The sequence below is a fragment of the Heterodontus francisci genome, chromosome 3 (genome assembly GCF_036365525.1).
Source record: "Heterodontus francisci isolate sHetFra1 chromosome 3, sHetFra1.hap1, whole genome shotgun sequence".
Classification (NCBI taxonomy): Eukaryota; Metazoa; Chordata; class Chondrichthyes; order Heterodontiformes; family Heterodontidae; genus Heterodontus; species Heterodontus francisci.
Genome location: NC_090373.1, coordinates 74038649 through 74056078, shown reverse-complemented (window position 1 = coordinate 74056078; position 17430 = coordinate 74038649). Strand labels below are relative to the sequence as shown.

The following is a 17430-nucleotide window of genomic DNA, read 5'->3' as shown; positions in this document are numbered from 1 at the left end:
AACATCTAGACTAAAAGGGATGTGCAGAAGAAGTACCTGCACTACTCTGGTCAGTGGTTTACAGTTTTGCAAAGAAGTCTAGAAACCTGGTGGAAATGGATTCCTTCTCAACTTCAGGCCTATCTACACCTGGTTTGCCTGATGTCCATCCTAAAAGGACCAGAGGTTCTACAGCCAGATGTTGTAAGCATAATCTGCATCACTACTGCAAATAATGGATTATACAATCGAAAATATTCTTGCTATGGCATCTTTATCGAAAGCATAAATTATTCTGAGTACATATTCATTTCCAAGCTCACAAAATTGTGGAACTCCTTTTCTCCCTCAGTCCCTCATTGCTTCTCTAACTGAAAGACTTTTAAAGTTCAGGATTATGTGCCTTAAACACTATTTCTTGATCTCAGACTGTTTCTTCGGAGTATCGTGTTCTATAGGTTTCTCAATAAAAACAGTACATAAAAATATCTTCATGCTATCCAGAAGTGACATTACCTCATCAGTCAAGGTCATTTGTCTGAAAGCTTGGATTGCAGCTTGCTGAACTGAGGGGAAAGCGTTCAAGTTTTTAACACATTTTAAAAGAGTTAGCTTTATTTCAGGGTTTGCATTCTCCATTGCTTGTCCCATGATTCCCAGAGCCTGCAGAATGAAGACATAAATTACATTTACAGTTGTATTCAATCCAGTTGTAAATGTTAAGAAATCTATATTTGGCAATTTACATATCTGTTACCTTTAGAGTCAGGTAGATCTTGTCTTCGTCACCAGAGCAGTCACTTCCAATTATAGACATCAAGTAATCCATAACTGCCTTTAGTTCTGGCACTACAGACTTTGTTTCATCATAAAATCTATCAATATTATTAAAGGATTAACTGTTGGAATATGAAACTATACCATCTATAAACATATACCATGACATCAAAAGCTTCCAGTATTGTTTGCATTGCATAATATAACTATTTCTATTCAGAAATGAATGTTAAAGTATAAGCCATAATATAATATTTTTACTATTAATTTGCCATTTTTAATATTAATTCATCTGTTTCATCATGAAAATGACTTTACAATTTTCAGAATTAAAATAAGTCTATTCAAGGCAGAGGTCAATAGATTTTTGGGTACGAAAGGAATTAAGGGATATGGGGGTTGCATGGGAAAGTGGAGTTGAGGTAGAAGATCAGCCATGATCTTGGTGAATGGCAGAGCAGGCTCGAAGGGCAAATGGCCTACTCCTGCTCCTATTTCTTATGTTCTATGTTTCCCAAAAAAAAGATCAGAAATGATTCATGTATATTTAAAGTAGTATAATTATATAATGCAATTATATAAATGTATGCAAACACAATCATTCATTCACTTGCAATATCCTCCTCATAAATAATAAGCTACAGATGTCTGACATTTTTATTTTCATTCAAGAAGTTAATTTTATACGTCACTCTATTTTACAATCTGGATATTGTATAATGTATTCCAACAAATTAATGATTTGCATTAATTAATACAGTAAATAAGTACAAAATGCATGAAATTATGTTTAGCTAAACTTTTATTGTTTGAGGAGCAGAAAAGCCAATTGTCAATTTAGCAAGACCAATGCCCAAGTGTAATGATGATGCACTTTGATATTATTTATACCACTGCGTTATGTTTTGTCGAGACAAGAGAGGCTTAATCTAAAGCTTTTTCATGAAGATGAAGACTTATCTGTCAGCACCACATCCTGGTCCCAACTTGTAACCAAAAGCGAGCAGCTAATTCTTTTCAAGTAATTAAAATTTACCTAACTAAAATATCAGCAATCGTCTGGACAGCAAATATTCTACATCTCAATAGTTAGGCTAGTTGATATATTACTTGATCAACTATTTAAAACTTTTCATGTGAAGAAATAACAGTAATGCTGTTCTCTTTGTTTAATATACTGATTGGTAGAGCAACTCTAGTACCACAGTTATACCTTTCCGATTAAGGTCTCAAACTCTAGCCCCAGTTTGCAATTTTATTTAAACTTGTCTGCCCACATGAGAAAAGTATAGTCATTTATTTGATTTTCCACGAGGTAGGGCACTGCAAAGTAGCACAGTTCTTCCTCTCAGGGCCAGGGCCAGTGTCACTCTTGATGAGTGCATCTTCTGTCACCTATTCACAGAGGTGTATTGGGAGTAGCTAGTGAGGTCTGCATCCCATGCAACCCACTCTTCAAAATACAAGTAGAACTAAAGAAAGGAAATAAATGAAGGGGATATTGTACAAAAATTGTTTTTTAAAAACGTTTGATATTGTTTCATAGGAAGCTTCAGGATATTTGCCACTTGAAATCAATAATACAAATTCTAATTCTGGAAGAACTGGTTTCATATATGACAGACGTTTTATTAACCACAGCATACTACACTTACTTCCTTACTGTGTGACTCAGGGCATAAAAGGTACCCCGTGTTTGCCGAAACTTTGCCAGATTAAGGATGTTGTGAATCCTACTTGCAGATGGTGAAGCCATGAGTCCTATGGCATAGGTAACTGTATCTGCCACCAATGGAGGGACTGGTTCACTTTGTAACATTTTCAAGATAGCTTCAAAACACTCTGGAGTACCACACTGGAGAAGCGCTTGAAAAGTAATAGACCTTTTAAAATGATAAAGAGCATTTAAGCACAATTACTCAAGTGAGCATTATGTACCAACATTAACAGGTTATAACAATGAGCATACATTATTAAACTCCAAACCAAATAGCATCTTTCCCTTTTGATCTTCCCCATTAGACACTGGAAACTATTTATGGTATAGAATTTCAGAACTGTTGTTAGCTTGCAAAGCAATGCTGACTAAACATTGTTCCAGAACCTCACTGTTCACGTTGGGTATCACTTCCCCAGATACCCTCAGTATTATTGCAGTTCCTTTCAGGACAGGTAGCTGTTTCTTGGTCTGTATGCATGGCCTAAGGTCCATGAATGTTTCATGAATCCTTTGTTCTGTATTCTCATAGAATATTCCAAAATAGCAATTGTGACCAGGATTTTGCTGTAATAATAATGCTGAGGTTATCAATGCTCACCATTATTATGGGGTAAATTAGACAGCAGATTGTGGTGTCTGCACACGTGCAGTTAAACATAGAAATCCAGAAGCTGCTGTATGAGTTCTGCACTTCACCACAGGGAGCACTGTTGCAGCCCTCACTAATAGGGCTGGGTCTGGAGGAGGCAGGGCTCCTGGCGCCAGGCCGAAAAGGCGAGGGGAATCCCACCTTGGCCTTCTCACGCACCCCGCCCCCCCCCCCCCCACCCCCAGCACAATCCTCCATTGTTCTGGATGCAAAGTTTCCGGCGGCAGGATCTCCATCCCTTTAAATACGGGGATCCCACCTCCAATAGCTGCCAGCTCAGCATTATTGGCAGTGCCACCGCAAGTGGTGACCACTGCCAGTACTGCAGAGGCCTTGCCCCAGGCCCAGCGCTGGAACCCTGGACCTCAGGTAAGTGAGGTGGGATCGCTGGGGCCAGGACTGAAGGCCTCAGCAAGGGGGGGTGGTCATAAAGTCCAGGGGAAGGTGGGTCCTGGGGAGGTGCACTGTTTCCCAGCTGGAGCCCTCCGTGGGCCACAGATTGTCCTCGGAAGAAGGAACTCTCCATGGGCCACAGACTGCCCATGGAATAGGGAACTCTCCATGGGCCACAGATTGCCCATGGAAGAGGGAACTCCTACCCGCCCCCGCCTCATTTTGCAAGGCATCCTCCCCGCTTGGCTGAGGCCCCCTGCCACTGGTTAGATCCATTAATAGGTCACTTAAGGGCCTCAATTGGCCTTTGGGCGGGAAGTCTATCGTCAGCCCCTAGGAAAATCACTTTGCGACGGGGCGGCAATGGGCCTTCTGCACACCCATGCCCCCCCACCACAAACACCCCTCGCCACTTGTCATGATTCTATGGGTCCCCCACTTCTGACCCACCTCAGGAGGGCCCAAAAACTTCAGCCCATAGTTTTGTCACTGAAATGCTTGCAATGGCCTGAACTTGCTATACATGCACTTTAGTTTTCCACTAAAGATGGCTGAAAAAGTTAGTGCATTCCAAGAGTAAATGGGCTTTTAAGGTGTGAAAAGTGATAACTACTGTTGAATAATCTCTCTGGCCCTGAAAAATTAATTTTACAAGTGTGGAGTTATATTCCCTCAGAAGAAAATTATTGTTTGAGATTTAAAAGTAAAAATTAAGCTAAGTTTTTTTTATTTTTATATCTGTCTCTCTCTTAAATTCATCTGTATTTTCCTGTCTTTTCCCTTCTATGCATCATTTAAATCAAATTTTATTCCCTGCTTTATACTTCCTCGTTTGGGCTATGTGTGGCTCAGTGAGAATTCTTCAATATGATTGGTTAAAGAGCCTGATTGTTTCTTATTCTGCTCACAGACGCCACAGATTCCCTCCAGAGAGCACGTGCTGAAAATGATGCACAATGACAGGAGGTCTGCACTCTAAAGCCCGCCAAAACTTTGTGGACAGCTGTTAGCAAAGTGAACAACAAAGCGTCGGTCCTTCGCTGCTGATCGCAAAATCCAGGCCAATGAATCTATAATGCTCACCTTTATGCTTACCTATCCTGGAGATACAATGGCATAGATTTTCACCCGATGTGGACTTGGGGCAGCCAGCCAGTGGAGACAGCCCACAGGCTGCCCAACTGTCCTGGTGGCAGGCCTGGTCTGTTTCGAGGGCCAGACCTAATTGGCATCCAGCCAGCGGGCTGCGGGTGGAAAATGAGTAGCCTTGAGTAATCCAATGGCATCTTGCTGATGCAGTAACAAATGGCCCAGCCAAACTCTGGGCTCGAAGATGGTAGGTCTGTTGTGGGTGGGGGGAGGGGTTGTGCGGTGGAGGTGGAGGCTAGTCTGATTTTGGAGGGTCCACAACAGGTTTTGTGGAACCCACAGGAGCACTCCTGCCAATCTCAGTCTGTAACAGATACAGTAAAACTTAGCTTTGGGCACCATTTTGGCTGCAGTGGCAGCTAGTATTATGCAGGTGCACCCACCACCTAATACTGTAAAGGATAGCACCCTAATTTACATGTCAAATTGTCCTACCACCTGACTCAGGTAGGCACTCCGGCAGCCCAGCAGGAGGCCAGGAGAAGAGTGTAGCGACTACAGCAAAGGCATGAACAGGGCAGTAAGTCACTCACCACCATTTCTGGGGTGCTTCCACCAGAGCTCTGCCATGCGAGTAGCCTCAAAATCTTCCCTAATAATGCCAACTCAGGTTGGAAGCAATACCACCAGTAGATTATTTTGAATGGCAAACAGCATCTGTTAGCAGTAAGAATTATTAATAATCCCTGATTGGGAATATTATTATCAGCATGTTTTCAAGTATAAATGGAGAGTTGGTACTAATAAATTCTTTTCTGACAGAGTGGAAATCTTGGAGAAGCCACCAACTAGCTCTGTTAGCGCCCATTTATGGACGGGGACTGTAGAACATAGACCAAATTATCTTGATTACCTGGGTACTTCTATTTTGACTAGTTTAGGCAAAGCAGTTTCAAGTGTTTCTTTCTCCAGTCTCCTCAATTCGACGACAAACGCTTGGAACAGATTAGCTCTTTGTTGATTCTGACCACCCTCAGATAATCTGACCAGACTCCGCAGTGCTGACAGTGCAGAATTTGCACTTTTTGCTCTACTGTCAGTGTGCTCCAAAGTCAATTCTTTCTTGATTGTTGCTTCTTCTATAAAAGATCATTTAAAAAGAGCTGTTAGTGTCCAACCTGAAATAACTCCATAATAATGTTGCTGCTGTTCAAAATGATTAACATTTGTTATTCATTCTATGATGGACATTATAGGGGGATTCTAACTGGAAATGTGTTTGGGAGGTGTGAAGTGAGGCGATGTCAAATCTATCCTATGTCATTTGATTGAGGACCAGGCTATAAGAACATAAGAAATAGGAGCAGAAATAGACCATTTGGCTGTTAAACCCTGCTCCGCAATTCAATAAGTTATTCTCCCTCATCTAGACCTTCCTGCATTATCCCCATAACCCTTGATTCCCTTAGTATCCAAAAGTCTATTGATCTCTGTCTTGAATACATTCAACGACTGAGCATCCACAGTTCTCTGCAGTAGAGAATTCCAAAGATTCACAACACTTTCAATGAAGAAATTTCTCCTCATCTCAGTTCAACTGCTTATTCTAAGACTGTGACCCTGTGTTCTAGACTCTCTGTCTGGGGAAACATCCTCCCAGCATCTATCCTGTCAAATCCCTTCAGAATTTCTTTGTCAATGGAACATATCTTTGCTAAGAGCTATGAAATATTTCCTTAAATGCCTGCCACTGCTTCTCTACTGTTTTACCTTTTAACCTATTTTCCCAGTTCACTTTTGCCAACTCTGAACTCATACTCTTGGAATTGCCTTTATTTACATTTAAGACACTAGTCTTAGACCCACACTTCTCACCCTCAAACTGAATGTGAAATTCTATCATGCTATGATCACTGTTACCTAGAGGCTCCTTTACTATGAGGTCGTTAATTGATCATGTCTCAATGCACATTACCTGGTCTATAATAGCCTACTCCCTAGTTGGCACTAGAATATACTGGTCTAAGAAATTGTCCTGAATACACTCTATGAACTCATCTTACAGGCTACCTTTGCCAATCTGATTTGTCCAATCTATATGAAGATTAAAATCACCCATTATTATTGCAGTACCTTTCTTACAAGCCCCCATTATTTCTTCCTGTATACTCTGTCCTACAGTACAGCTATTGTTAGGGAGCCTATAAACTACTCCAACAAGTGACTTCTTACCCTTTCTATTTCTTATCTCAACCCAAACTGATTCTACATCTTAATCTTCTCAACGAAGGTCATCTCTCACTATGGTACTGTTACCTTAGCTAAGGGGTGTGACTGCCTCCTGGATCAAACTGTCCAGGTAACTTTCCCCCTCCCTGATACCCTGCAATCTCTTCACCTCTGACTCCAGGTCAACCACTCTGAGTTGAAATTTCTCGAGATGCAGACCCTTACTGCAGATGCAATTGTGCAGGATCACAACATTCTCTGCAAACTCCCACAAGCTGCAGTTGCACACAACACCTGCACTGCCACTCCTATCTAGCCTTGTTTTATTTATTTAAACTAAAGTTTAGGTATTTATTTGACTAGCTTGTTTTATTTTTCATGCCAGCATCACAGCCAAAACAGCCCAAATGAGGCAGCTGGCTTGCTTTGGACAGGTTAGAATTGTTAATTGCAGGGCTTAGAGCTCACCCACCCACAAGGCAGTGGGGGGATGTTTGAAGGAAGTGGGGCTGATGGGGTGGGAGGGGAAAAGCTCAGGCTGTTTTTTGAGTGAGGAGCAGGGAATGCTGGAGGAGCAGTGGCCCAGACTTTCTTGTAGGCCTGGAGAAGTACTCCTGCACCACCTGCACACACTAAGGAAAGTTTTTGGCCTCCCTTAAAGGTCCTCTTCTTCCCTGCCAGGTTTTACTGGTGATGGGGTAAAGCAGATGACATTGATTAGCTGTCCATTGCACAGCCTGCTCAATTTTTCTTTCCAGTTAAGTCGTCGTGTAGAAAATTGGTCAGGATGCATTCTGAATGGTTGGCCTGATATGCCTGTTTCATACCATCAGTGAAAATTAAACCCCCAACCAAAATCCAAAGTGCTAATAGCTTGCAATTTTCATGCATATTCACAATTTGAGGTGGAAATTCCACTAGTTGGGGTTGATTTTCACTTTTTGAATGGGCAACTAGCAGAGCATGCTGGACACACAAGTTATTTTGCTTTTGAGCCTTGTTAAAAGCTCACCAGTGAGCTGCACACTCCACATGAGGATCCTGCTGAAGCTTGCCAGCTCTGGGCCAGCCAATGTTGGTTGGCTCAGACACCACGTTGGCCTGCAGTTAGGTCCCGGTGGAGGCCTGGAGAGGTGGATATGAAGGAGTGGGGGGGAAGGCCAAGCCAGGACCAACAGCGCTTTAGTGCGACCAGGAGCAGCACCCGTGGCTCCACTATAATATAACCTAGAAACTTTTCTAGGTCATTATCGGTGAAACCATACTTTAAGACCCACTGGTTAGGCATCTTAATGACAGGAAATATGTGTGGCACAATTGGGGTCCTAACTATAGCATAAGTCGCTATGAAGACGTCATCTGCCTGAAACAGGCAGGTGTTCTGAAAGCCCATTTAAAAATGAAAGTCACCGGAGAATTGACATTAATGGGGCAGTAAGTCAGCTGACCTCATTTTAGGGCCATTATCACCACATTACACTTATTTGGCCAGGTGAAAATGTTGCTGTAACTCTGCCTGATGTCTTGTTTCCCACCATGTTTCACTAGCTTGCTGGGGTCCTGCCGTTCAGCACACTCCTGGGCTGAAAATTGTATTGTATCCTACCACACTCCCTTTTGAAAATAGTAATGAAGCTCCCACCCCTTTCCAGTGGGAGTGCGGACTGTCACAATTGAGGCCCAACCAAAAATCACTATGAGCAGGATTCAGGGAGGAAGTCAGCATTTTCTTTGAATTGTCATCTAGCTACCACTCCAAAAAGTGGGGTAAAAGAGAAATGAGAATTGCCCCCATGTAATCTTACCATGAATAGTATAATCTACAATATATTAAAAATCCTACTTTCACATTTATATCCTGGAGCACATGTTGGAATATTGAGTGCTTATTCCCCATGATCTTCCATTCATTAAAATAATGGGGAGAACACACCTAAATTCTGAATATGAGTTCCCAAAGGATGAGGTTCTCAATCAGGAGTGCAAACTCATAAAATTATCCCTACCATTACTTTTTATTTTTTTATTTAGAGATACAGCACTGAAACAGGCCCTTCGGCCCACCGAGTCTGTGCTGACCATCAACCAGCCATTATACTAATCCTACACTAATCCCATATTCCTACTACATCCCCACCTGTCCCTATATTTCCCTACCACCTACCTATACTAGGGGCAATTTATAATGGCCAATTTACCTACCAACCTGCAAGTCTTTTGGCTTGTGGGAGGAAACCGGAGCACCCGGAGGAAACCCACGCAGACACAGGGAGAACTTGCAAACTCCACACAGGCAGTACCCAGAATTGAACCCGGGTCACTGGAGCTGTGAGGCTGCGGTGCTAACCACTGCGCCACTGTGCTGCCACTTTCAATATATAAAAGCTTAAGTTTTAGAAAATTCCAGAAATACTAATCTGACAATCATACAGTATTTTAGGGACTTTTAAGAGAAGTGAGGTGAAAAGATAGAGACTGATTTCTTTTCATTATTAATCAAAAATATTTCAAGGTGTAAAACCAAGAAAAAAAAATTATACCACACCTGACAAATGGAAATATATTAATTCCGTCATATGGAACATTATTTGAACATTTACTGGACATTGAAATAACCTGTCTAAAAAGACCACAGGACTGAATGGCTAAAAACATGGCTGCATTTTTGCATTCTGAGAGACAGTTGCACTAAGAGACAATGGTTCAATTAGCCAGATGGGTTTTGTCAATAGTGATGATCAAAAGACGTTGAGAGTCATTATCTGTGTAAGAGCTAGCATTCCACCCACCCACTGTGTCTGGTAAGCTCTGAAGAATCCACAAACCTCACAGGCGAGGCTGTTTCAAACAAAAAGCTAGTCACATGACTAGCCTGCTGGTCAACCTGGAATTGATTGAATTATGCTCACAGTAAAGTTTTGAGACAGACTACTTTTGGAAGATAAGAGAAGCAAGGTCTCTCTCTCGCAAAGTTCCAGGGAGCCATAACACCACAGAAAAGTTATAGTTTAAGATCAGTATCTTACCAGCAGCAAAGTATCTGCTATTAGACGCAGTGACATTTTGTATTGTAAGTGTCTGCTTTACTTGTGACACAGCTCCATATTGATCTCTAACAAGAAAAAGATACATCTTAATTATGTTTACATCTAGCACTTTATAATAGTTCCATTGATAAAAGGCAGTTTTCGGTTTCTATTGACATAAAGTATATCTTAGGTGCAAAATCACTTAACATGCACTTGAATAAGAAAAGGAAAACCACCTCTAACTTTCGGTTTTAATCCCTGCAGTATAACTGCAAGATGGCGCTGAATTTTATTCTCCTGCCACCGCAAAAAAAATGGTGACCCACATGCATGGGTCTGCACTGTCATGCGCCGCAATCCACTGCATAGCGGCTCAAAACAATATGCCGGTTGGGCTGCCTTCCCCCTCAAATCACATGGTGGGGGTGGGCTCTGCGACGCATGCAATGGCGTCAGCTGCCTGTGCGCAGGTGCTGCTGCCATTTTTTAAGGGCAGTCGGATCTGCCGCAAAATTTAAATATTTAAAACCACTGCCCCCAATACATCGCAATAAAAATATCGCCTCTTCCTCCCCCAATAACTCTAATAGATAATAGTTACCCTCTCCACCCCCACAAAAGACTTAAATGCAAGACTTGACCTTCCCACCAAAACTATTCAAAGTCCAGAGGTCACCCCTTCACCCACTTCCCTACATTATTAATGCACATTTGAACCCATACTCTAACCGCAACTACACTGAAAATGCAAGTATCCCCCTTCCCCATCTCAGTGGCGCCAGTTTTCCCTGGATGGGAAAGTGATGGCAGCTGGTAAGATCGATGTTCGTTTTATTTAAATTTATTCAGGGACTTCATTTATATGTGTAAAGCCGGGTCCCATCGCCCAGTGGTCGGGAGGCCGCCATGGAGCCTCGCCGCCAATGGGAAGTTTGGTCCCGGCACTCCTGTGGTGGGCCGCTGTCAGTACAATCTTCTGGCTGCCCCTGCCATGAATCCCGATGTCGGAACCTCAACAAAATCCAGCCCATGGTGTGGAACCAAATCTAAAAAGTTCCTCTGTTGCCCAGCGGCCCTCCTTTGGACTTTTAACTGTACACCTTTATGTTTTTGATATTAATAGGTGGCTCTCTGGTCACATCAAAATGTAACTGGTACTCTGGTGCCTTATACAGAGAGCAACGGAGAAGTGCCATTATAATATGGTTCCATGTTCCACTGTCACACTCTTGAAGCAATAATTGTAATAAAAATTGCTCTTATTTTCAGGGATTCAAAAGCAGTAATCGGTGGATTTTCTTGTGGCCATTTCCACTAGGAAGGAGATGGACAGAACAAACCTGCCACTCAACTTAAGCAGTCATGGTCTCATAAATACTTATAGTTGGGCCTGTAATGGTGAACTGTTTAGAGATTTGGAGCCCACTGCGGAGTCTAATCTGTGCAGGTAAGTTAAAGAGGAAGGAGATAATCTTGAGGGGGACAGGGGAGGGTCAAGCATTGTGGAGGTTTATTTGTGTGGACTCATGAGAGCATTAATCCATGGTAAGGATTTTAGAAACTGCGTCCCCAGTTTTAAACGGCGGTGAGGGGTGCATGAGGGGGGCAGGGATGCGGTGGGGTGGGGGGGGGGGGCTGTGGTTGGTAGCTGGTGTGGATATGGTGATTATGAGCTCTGATGTGGGCAATGCACCCAAGGAGTCTGGGCCACATTTGCATAAGTTTTCTCTGACTTCTGCCAGAACCCGTGCAGATCCACTTGCTGGCCAGTGGATGGGAGCAGGAATTTGGGCGACAGGAGGCAATAGTTGGGGACCTGCAATTTAGTTCCTGACAGTCAGGTAAGTAGCGAGGGAGGCCCAATGCACTCCCACTACTCCAGGCCCACAAGGATATCCAATTGAAGTTTAAAAGCAAATTTGGCTGGGCTTCTCCTGGCCCACGTTCTGACAGTCAACCAGTTTAGCCTAACAGGGAAGCCATCACTACTTCCCTGCTCAGGTCTCCAACTTAAATAACAGATTAGGCCATGGCATTATCAAGCCCCGATCTACATATGTAAACAAGACTCCATTGGCTTGGGATGAGTGTCCTGCTCACCTACCCAAAAGAGCAAGTTAACATCAGGACACAATGGAAAAGCAGCAGAATCAGAGGGAGTAAGTCGGTTCCCTCATTTTCAATGCCTCCCCACCCTCCAGGGTTTGGTTTACACTGGCAGGGGGCAGTTAAAATTGTGACCAGTGTTACAATTCATGATCTACCCTAAAATAATTTTATCATTGATCACTGTTAGTATATTTTTTCCAATATTAACTCATTTATCATATCATTGTTCACAGGCAAATAAATGGAGATGGTACAACAAATGTGACAGAAGAACTCAAGTTATTTGGAGAATCAGTAGTAAGCAAAAAATAACCCCAACAGACAGTACAAGGCCCATGACTGAAAGTGAGGCTACAACTGTGGTGGTAGTGATGTTGGCAGGTAAAGAAGGCAGAGAAATTCTGAGGTAAAGAGGCAGTCGGTCACTACTGCTAGTAAGTTGGGACCTGCCTCTTTGTTGCTCTACTTTTGCCATATTTACTGTGGAAATTGAAATGGGCAACTGTCATGGCAGTTGAAAACAGCTTAAAGCTTTCTCCTGACATCTAATTCATTATTTTTTCACAGTGGAAACATTAAATCGGAAGGTTCAGAAATTAGCCCTTACTCAACCAATTGGATAGCTCAGCCATGATCCTACATGCACAAAAAGGTTTATGATATATTTTCATGTGGAGGATACATGCAGGCATCAATGATTTAGAGGAAATATGCTCATGAACATTACAATAGCCAATGCACAAATGGTTTATTTTTTCTTAAATCGCCAGACTGAAAGTGTATTTTACTTAATAAATACACTTTCTAAAGATTTTTAAAAGCAGTTTAAAAGAATTTTTACTTTGTTCTTTGATATTTATCAGAGATACTGGAGGTTGTACAGTGACATGCATGACAGCATCACACAAGCTAGCCCTAAACTGACCAAAAGAGCACAGCTAAAAAATAATCTAAATTATTTTAAACACAGATTATTAACACAAATATATAAAAATAAATAAAATTCCAGAGCAGATATTTTTGTATTTTCTTGCTATACTGTTCTGAAAGATATTTTTAAAATCTACTGTAGGGAAATGTGAAGATGTAGATATGTTAACCAGAGCCATTAATTGGTATTTTAGTGAACCAACTTACTTATGAGACCAAGGCAGCAAAATATGTTTTTCGTTGCAGATGGCTTCTGTTACATGCTTTTTTGCGTGAAGAGAATAGCTGCAAGATTGACTGCTACCCAGTAAGGATGCCATGGGTATATGCTATACATATAAAGAAAAAAACATTTAAGAAAGAATTGGGATGTAATCAAACTTAAATCTCTTTAATTTGCAAAAAAGCATGTTTTAACAATATTCATACTTCAGTAGGCATTTCTGTTTTCTTACCATTCCTGTAACCAGTGCCAAAGGGCTTCTGTAGTCTGTGACGGGTGTGAATCTATAACAGGCAGTAAGATCTCTTTCAATTGTAAGATGAGTAGCTGTGTTCCCTGCTCTGTTGTTCACTGTGACCTCACTTGTGCAGTTACCATACACAGTAGCCTGTGTCACAAAAAGGAAGAAAAATTAAAATTTTTAATAAACATGTATTTGTTTTTAATTTCTGCAAATTAAAAATATAATACTAATGCATACTCTCTTGAAATTAACACCACAAATAAAAATGAAGCCAACAATATTCTGGTCCATTTCTTTTCCTTTCCCTGCTTACTGGTTTTCCCTACACTGTAGGGAAAGTTAGTGAATACCATTCAAAGCTTTTGCTTGAAAGTACATGTTTTAATTAGTTTCATGAAAATAATACTGTTTTGGAAAAGTTCTGATTTATTTTTTATAACCTAGACAGCTTTCATTCAAATGCATTGTCATGCAAGCCCCCACCTGCCAAGAATGGGGCACAGATATTTTGCCACATGGACATTAAATTTTAAAACTGTTACTGAAGTAAAGAGAGAACATTTTTTTTTAAAAACACCAGACATTTTTGCATAGTCACAGACAGTACTTGGAAAGGACAAAGGGGCCACTTCCTGCTCCAATTTAATCCACAATGGACTGTTGATTACCTGATGTTGAAGGTGGCGAGGCTAGCATTCTAGGTTAACTGCGAAGATGGCCGAATACACAAACAGACGTGGTCAGACCAGTTTAGTCACATGACTAACTGGCTGTTGGAGTGTTTTTGAATTTGAACTTGCCACAGAGTTTTAAAAACTCAGAAAGCCGTTTGCTCCTGGACTGGAAAAGATCACTCTCCTCTCTGCTCTCATCTTGCTCTCACCCGGTTCGGAAACCATTGAAGACATATGAACCCCAAGAAAAAAAAGTCTCCTACAGTGAACAAGGTTTAAGAAGAACACTGGGTCCCAACAAAAAACAAGACTACCTACAATCAAGGACTCTACAGCAAGCTTCATGAACAGTGAAAAACAACCCTCTTCAGAGATTGCCTCAAACCTCATCACTATTTTTCTTCTGCTCTTTTCTGTCTCTATTTGTATGTGTGTATCGCGTATGCATGCTAGCGTGGAACGCGGCATGTATTCATAGGTGTTAACCGAATTAGAGTTTAAGTTTAAATTTAATAAAATTTCACTTTTCTTCTTTAAATCTAAGAAAGCCTGTTAATGCTAATTTCTTTGCCTTATAATTGGAAAGTGGTGAACAAGGGTGGCACAGTGGCGCAGTGGTTAGCACCGCAGCCTCACAGCTCCAGTGACCCGGGTTCAATTCTGGGTACTGCCTGGTTGGAGTTTGCAAGTTCTCCCTGTGTCTGCGTGGGTTTCCTCCCACATGCCAAAGACTTGCAGGTTGATAGGTTAATTGGCCATTATAAATTGTCCCTAGTATAGGTAGGTGGTAGGGAAATATAGGGACAGGTGGGGATGTGGTAGGAATATGGGATTAGTGTAGGATTAGTATAAATGGGTGGTTGATGGTCGGCACAGACTCGGTGGGCCGAAGGGCCTGTTTCAGTGCCGTATCTCTAAAAGTAAAGGGTTCACCAAACGGGGAGCTCAAAACATGGTGTGTTTAAAAAAATTAAACCTTGTTACAATAAGACCAGATGAAGGCTGAGAAAGACTCCTAGACACCTTTCGCACCTGGTCGTAACAGCATGTAACAAAACTGATGCAACTTTGCACCATTTCAAGGAATCTAGTCATATAAAATACTTTATTTTCTTAAATTTAAATTGTGAAATGGACCAGTTTTATTCCCAGGCTGAACACCTCAGCTGTAGAGGCAGCTAATAATGTTCCTTGACATTATAATACATTGCAGCTTTGAGCCAAGTAATTTTATTGTAGAAACTTGATATAGAATACACTTTTAAAAGCTAAGCATCCATTTGGAATTTGTATTAAATCCACCAGAACTATGATCAACTAATTTTTAAAAATTCTTACCATGTCAACTGTTTGTACATCTTCATTAGACTCCACTGGCACCATAAGAGCAGAAATGATTCCTCTCTTGATGTTGAGAATGTTGGTTGGTTCATTTTTATTTGGGTATAAGTTGACACCCATATGTCCATTCGCTGTGGTGAATTTCAACTCATACCTATGAAGTAAAACATTTCATGGAGTTCAGAATTAAATCGTTTGGCCCATCATGCCTACTCCAGTGCTAGCTCTTCAAATGGGGTTGTCTAATCCAATCCCATTTGCTTTCGATTTCCCACATCACAAGATTATTACATTTGAGGAGGGTCACTTGTCCCAAGTTAATTCATCCATCCAGAAAGACCCTAAAGTCCCCCCACTTCAACATCCAGTTACTGCAGGGTTGTCAAATTCATTTTGGGAAGTCTAGGTATGATGGCTTAGTAATTGGACCTCATTGTGCCTGTTTCATGCATAAAATGTACACAACTAGGGCCAATTTTGAGGACCAACGTACCACAATCAAAAGATGCTTAAAAGATATCCAGTATTGGGTTGGACCATTTTTCAGACATTTCTGGCAGCTATGGAAAATAGCTGTTAGGTCCTTACATGCATAAATGAGAGGCTAACACTTGTTTAAGAACCCCTCGTTGAAACTGAACATTGCAAAGCTGAGTAGCAGCTAGGCATGCTCTACTCCAGTTTCATCAGCAGCTGCTACAGCCTAAGCAGCAGCCAGCCCTAAACATTATAAAGGTCATAACCATTTTCTAATGCAATTAATTAATTAATACAATCCTATTAATTTAATCATAATGTAAGCTAAGTGACATTCAAAAATTACAAGGCGTCATGGATAAAGAAGTCAATCAGCAGGATACAATGAAGCTTGTCCTGTCTACCGTTTTCGCAGTGGCATTTACTAATTCCTTTTAAACAGTTAAAACCTCTGGTAAAATCAAGAACAAAGGAATGTCTTATGAATGCATTAAATATTCAGCTTCCTGTATCACTAACAGTCATTGATAGCATCATATCATTTTACAAACAAAACGGCACATTGCATTGCTGAGTTCCCCCGCTCATCTGGCATAATTCCAGGGGAAATCGTGCAAAACCCTCCATAATGCTGTTTTCACCATTATACCAAGGTTTCTGAGACTCTTCTGCTAATGTTATAACAGGAGAATCCCTGCATTAAGATGCATTAAGATTCAGAAATGCCAATGCTCTGCACCTCAACATAGCTCGCTGGAACTCTTCAGTGTCCTTGGAAGGCCCAAAGTTAGGTTTGCCATCAGCACTGATACTGTGCACTTCTTTCAGGGTGCATTCATTTATCCACATGGAGTAGGCACAGTATTGAGGAACCTCAAGTTGCACCTGTGGAAAAGAAGCCAAGTTGAACAAAAAGTTTTGACGTTCTTGTCAATTTCAGTTTGTGATCCTGATCTATTTACATGGGGCTGAATTTTATCAGCGCGCCGTGATGGCCTTCTAACCTTGAGGTGCCACTCACAGCCCCAGCAATATTTTGCATGGGAGCTGATTCAAATAGAGGGGGCGGAGCGGCCGCCCCCGATGACATAGAGGGGGCAGCTGCCGGGTCCCCGGCAATGGTGTCTGGCGCCAACGCCATTTCTAAAGAGCTTTAAGCCCTTTGCCGAGATTTAAATTATTAAAGATTCAGTATATGTGATTTTTTTAAATAAGGTCCTTCCGCAACAGCCCCATAGCAATTTCATTGCCCGTTATTAACAAAACATACCATTTTCCCTATCCAAACTTTCTCCCCCAACCTAACTTTTGCCCATCAACCCCTTCCCACCATCCCTATAGCCAATAAAAAGTGTTTTACCCGCTCCCCCACTGAAAATTTTATTCCCCTCCCTCCTCCCTACCAGTGTCTCACCTCGGAACTCTGTATGGAGTTCCAGAGACACGCAATCTGTGTGTTCGGCGGCCGTAAAATCGGCGTGGGACAGACACCGCCTGCAGGTAAGTTAATTTACATCTCAGTACTATTCATTTAAATATTTAGATGAAGGCCCTGCTGCTTTCCAGT

The 17430-nt window shown here is 41.6% G+C and overlaps 1 protein-coding gene across 1 annotated transcript in view; it reads right to left on the bottom strand.

Moving 5' to 3' along the window:
* Window positions 1-17430, bottom strand: part of apoba (apolipoprotein Ba) — a 71048-nt gene that overhangs the window by 51226 nt on the left and 2392 nt on the right. The window contains exons 4-12 of the mRNA XM_068023277.1: window positions 16603-16748; window positions 15384-15540; window positions 13360-13515; window positions 13112-13233; window positions 9863-9948; window positions 5521-5746; window positions 2412-2639; window positions 737-854; window positions 496-642 (exon numbers count right to left, since the gene is read on the bottom strand). Coding sequence (XP_067879378.1) covers window positions 496-642; window positions 737-854; window positions 2412-2639; window positions 5521-5746; window positions 9863-9948; window positions 13112-13233; window positions 13360-13515; window positions 15384-15540; window positions 16603-16748 — 1386 coding nt within the window. The remainder of the gene's footprint in view (window positions 1-495; window positions 643-736; window positions 855-2411; window positions 2640-5520; window positions 5747-9862; window positions 9949-13111; window positions 13234-13359; window positions 13516-15383; window positions 15541-16602; window positions 16749-17430) is intronic.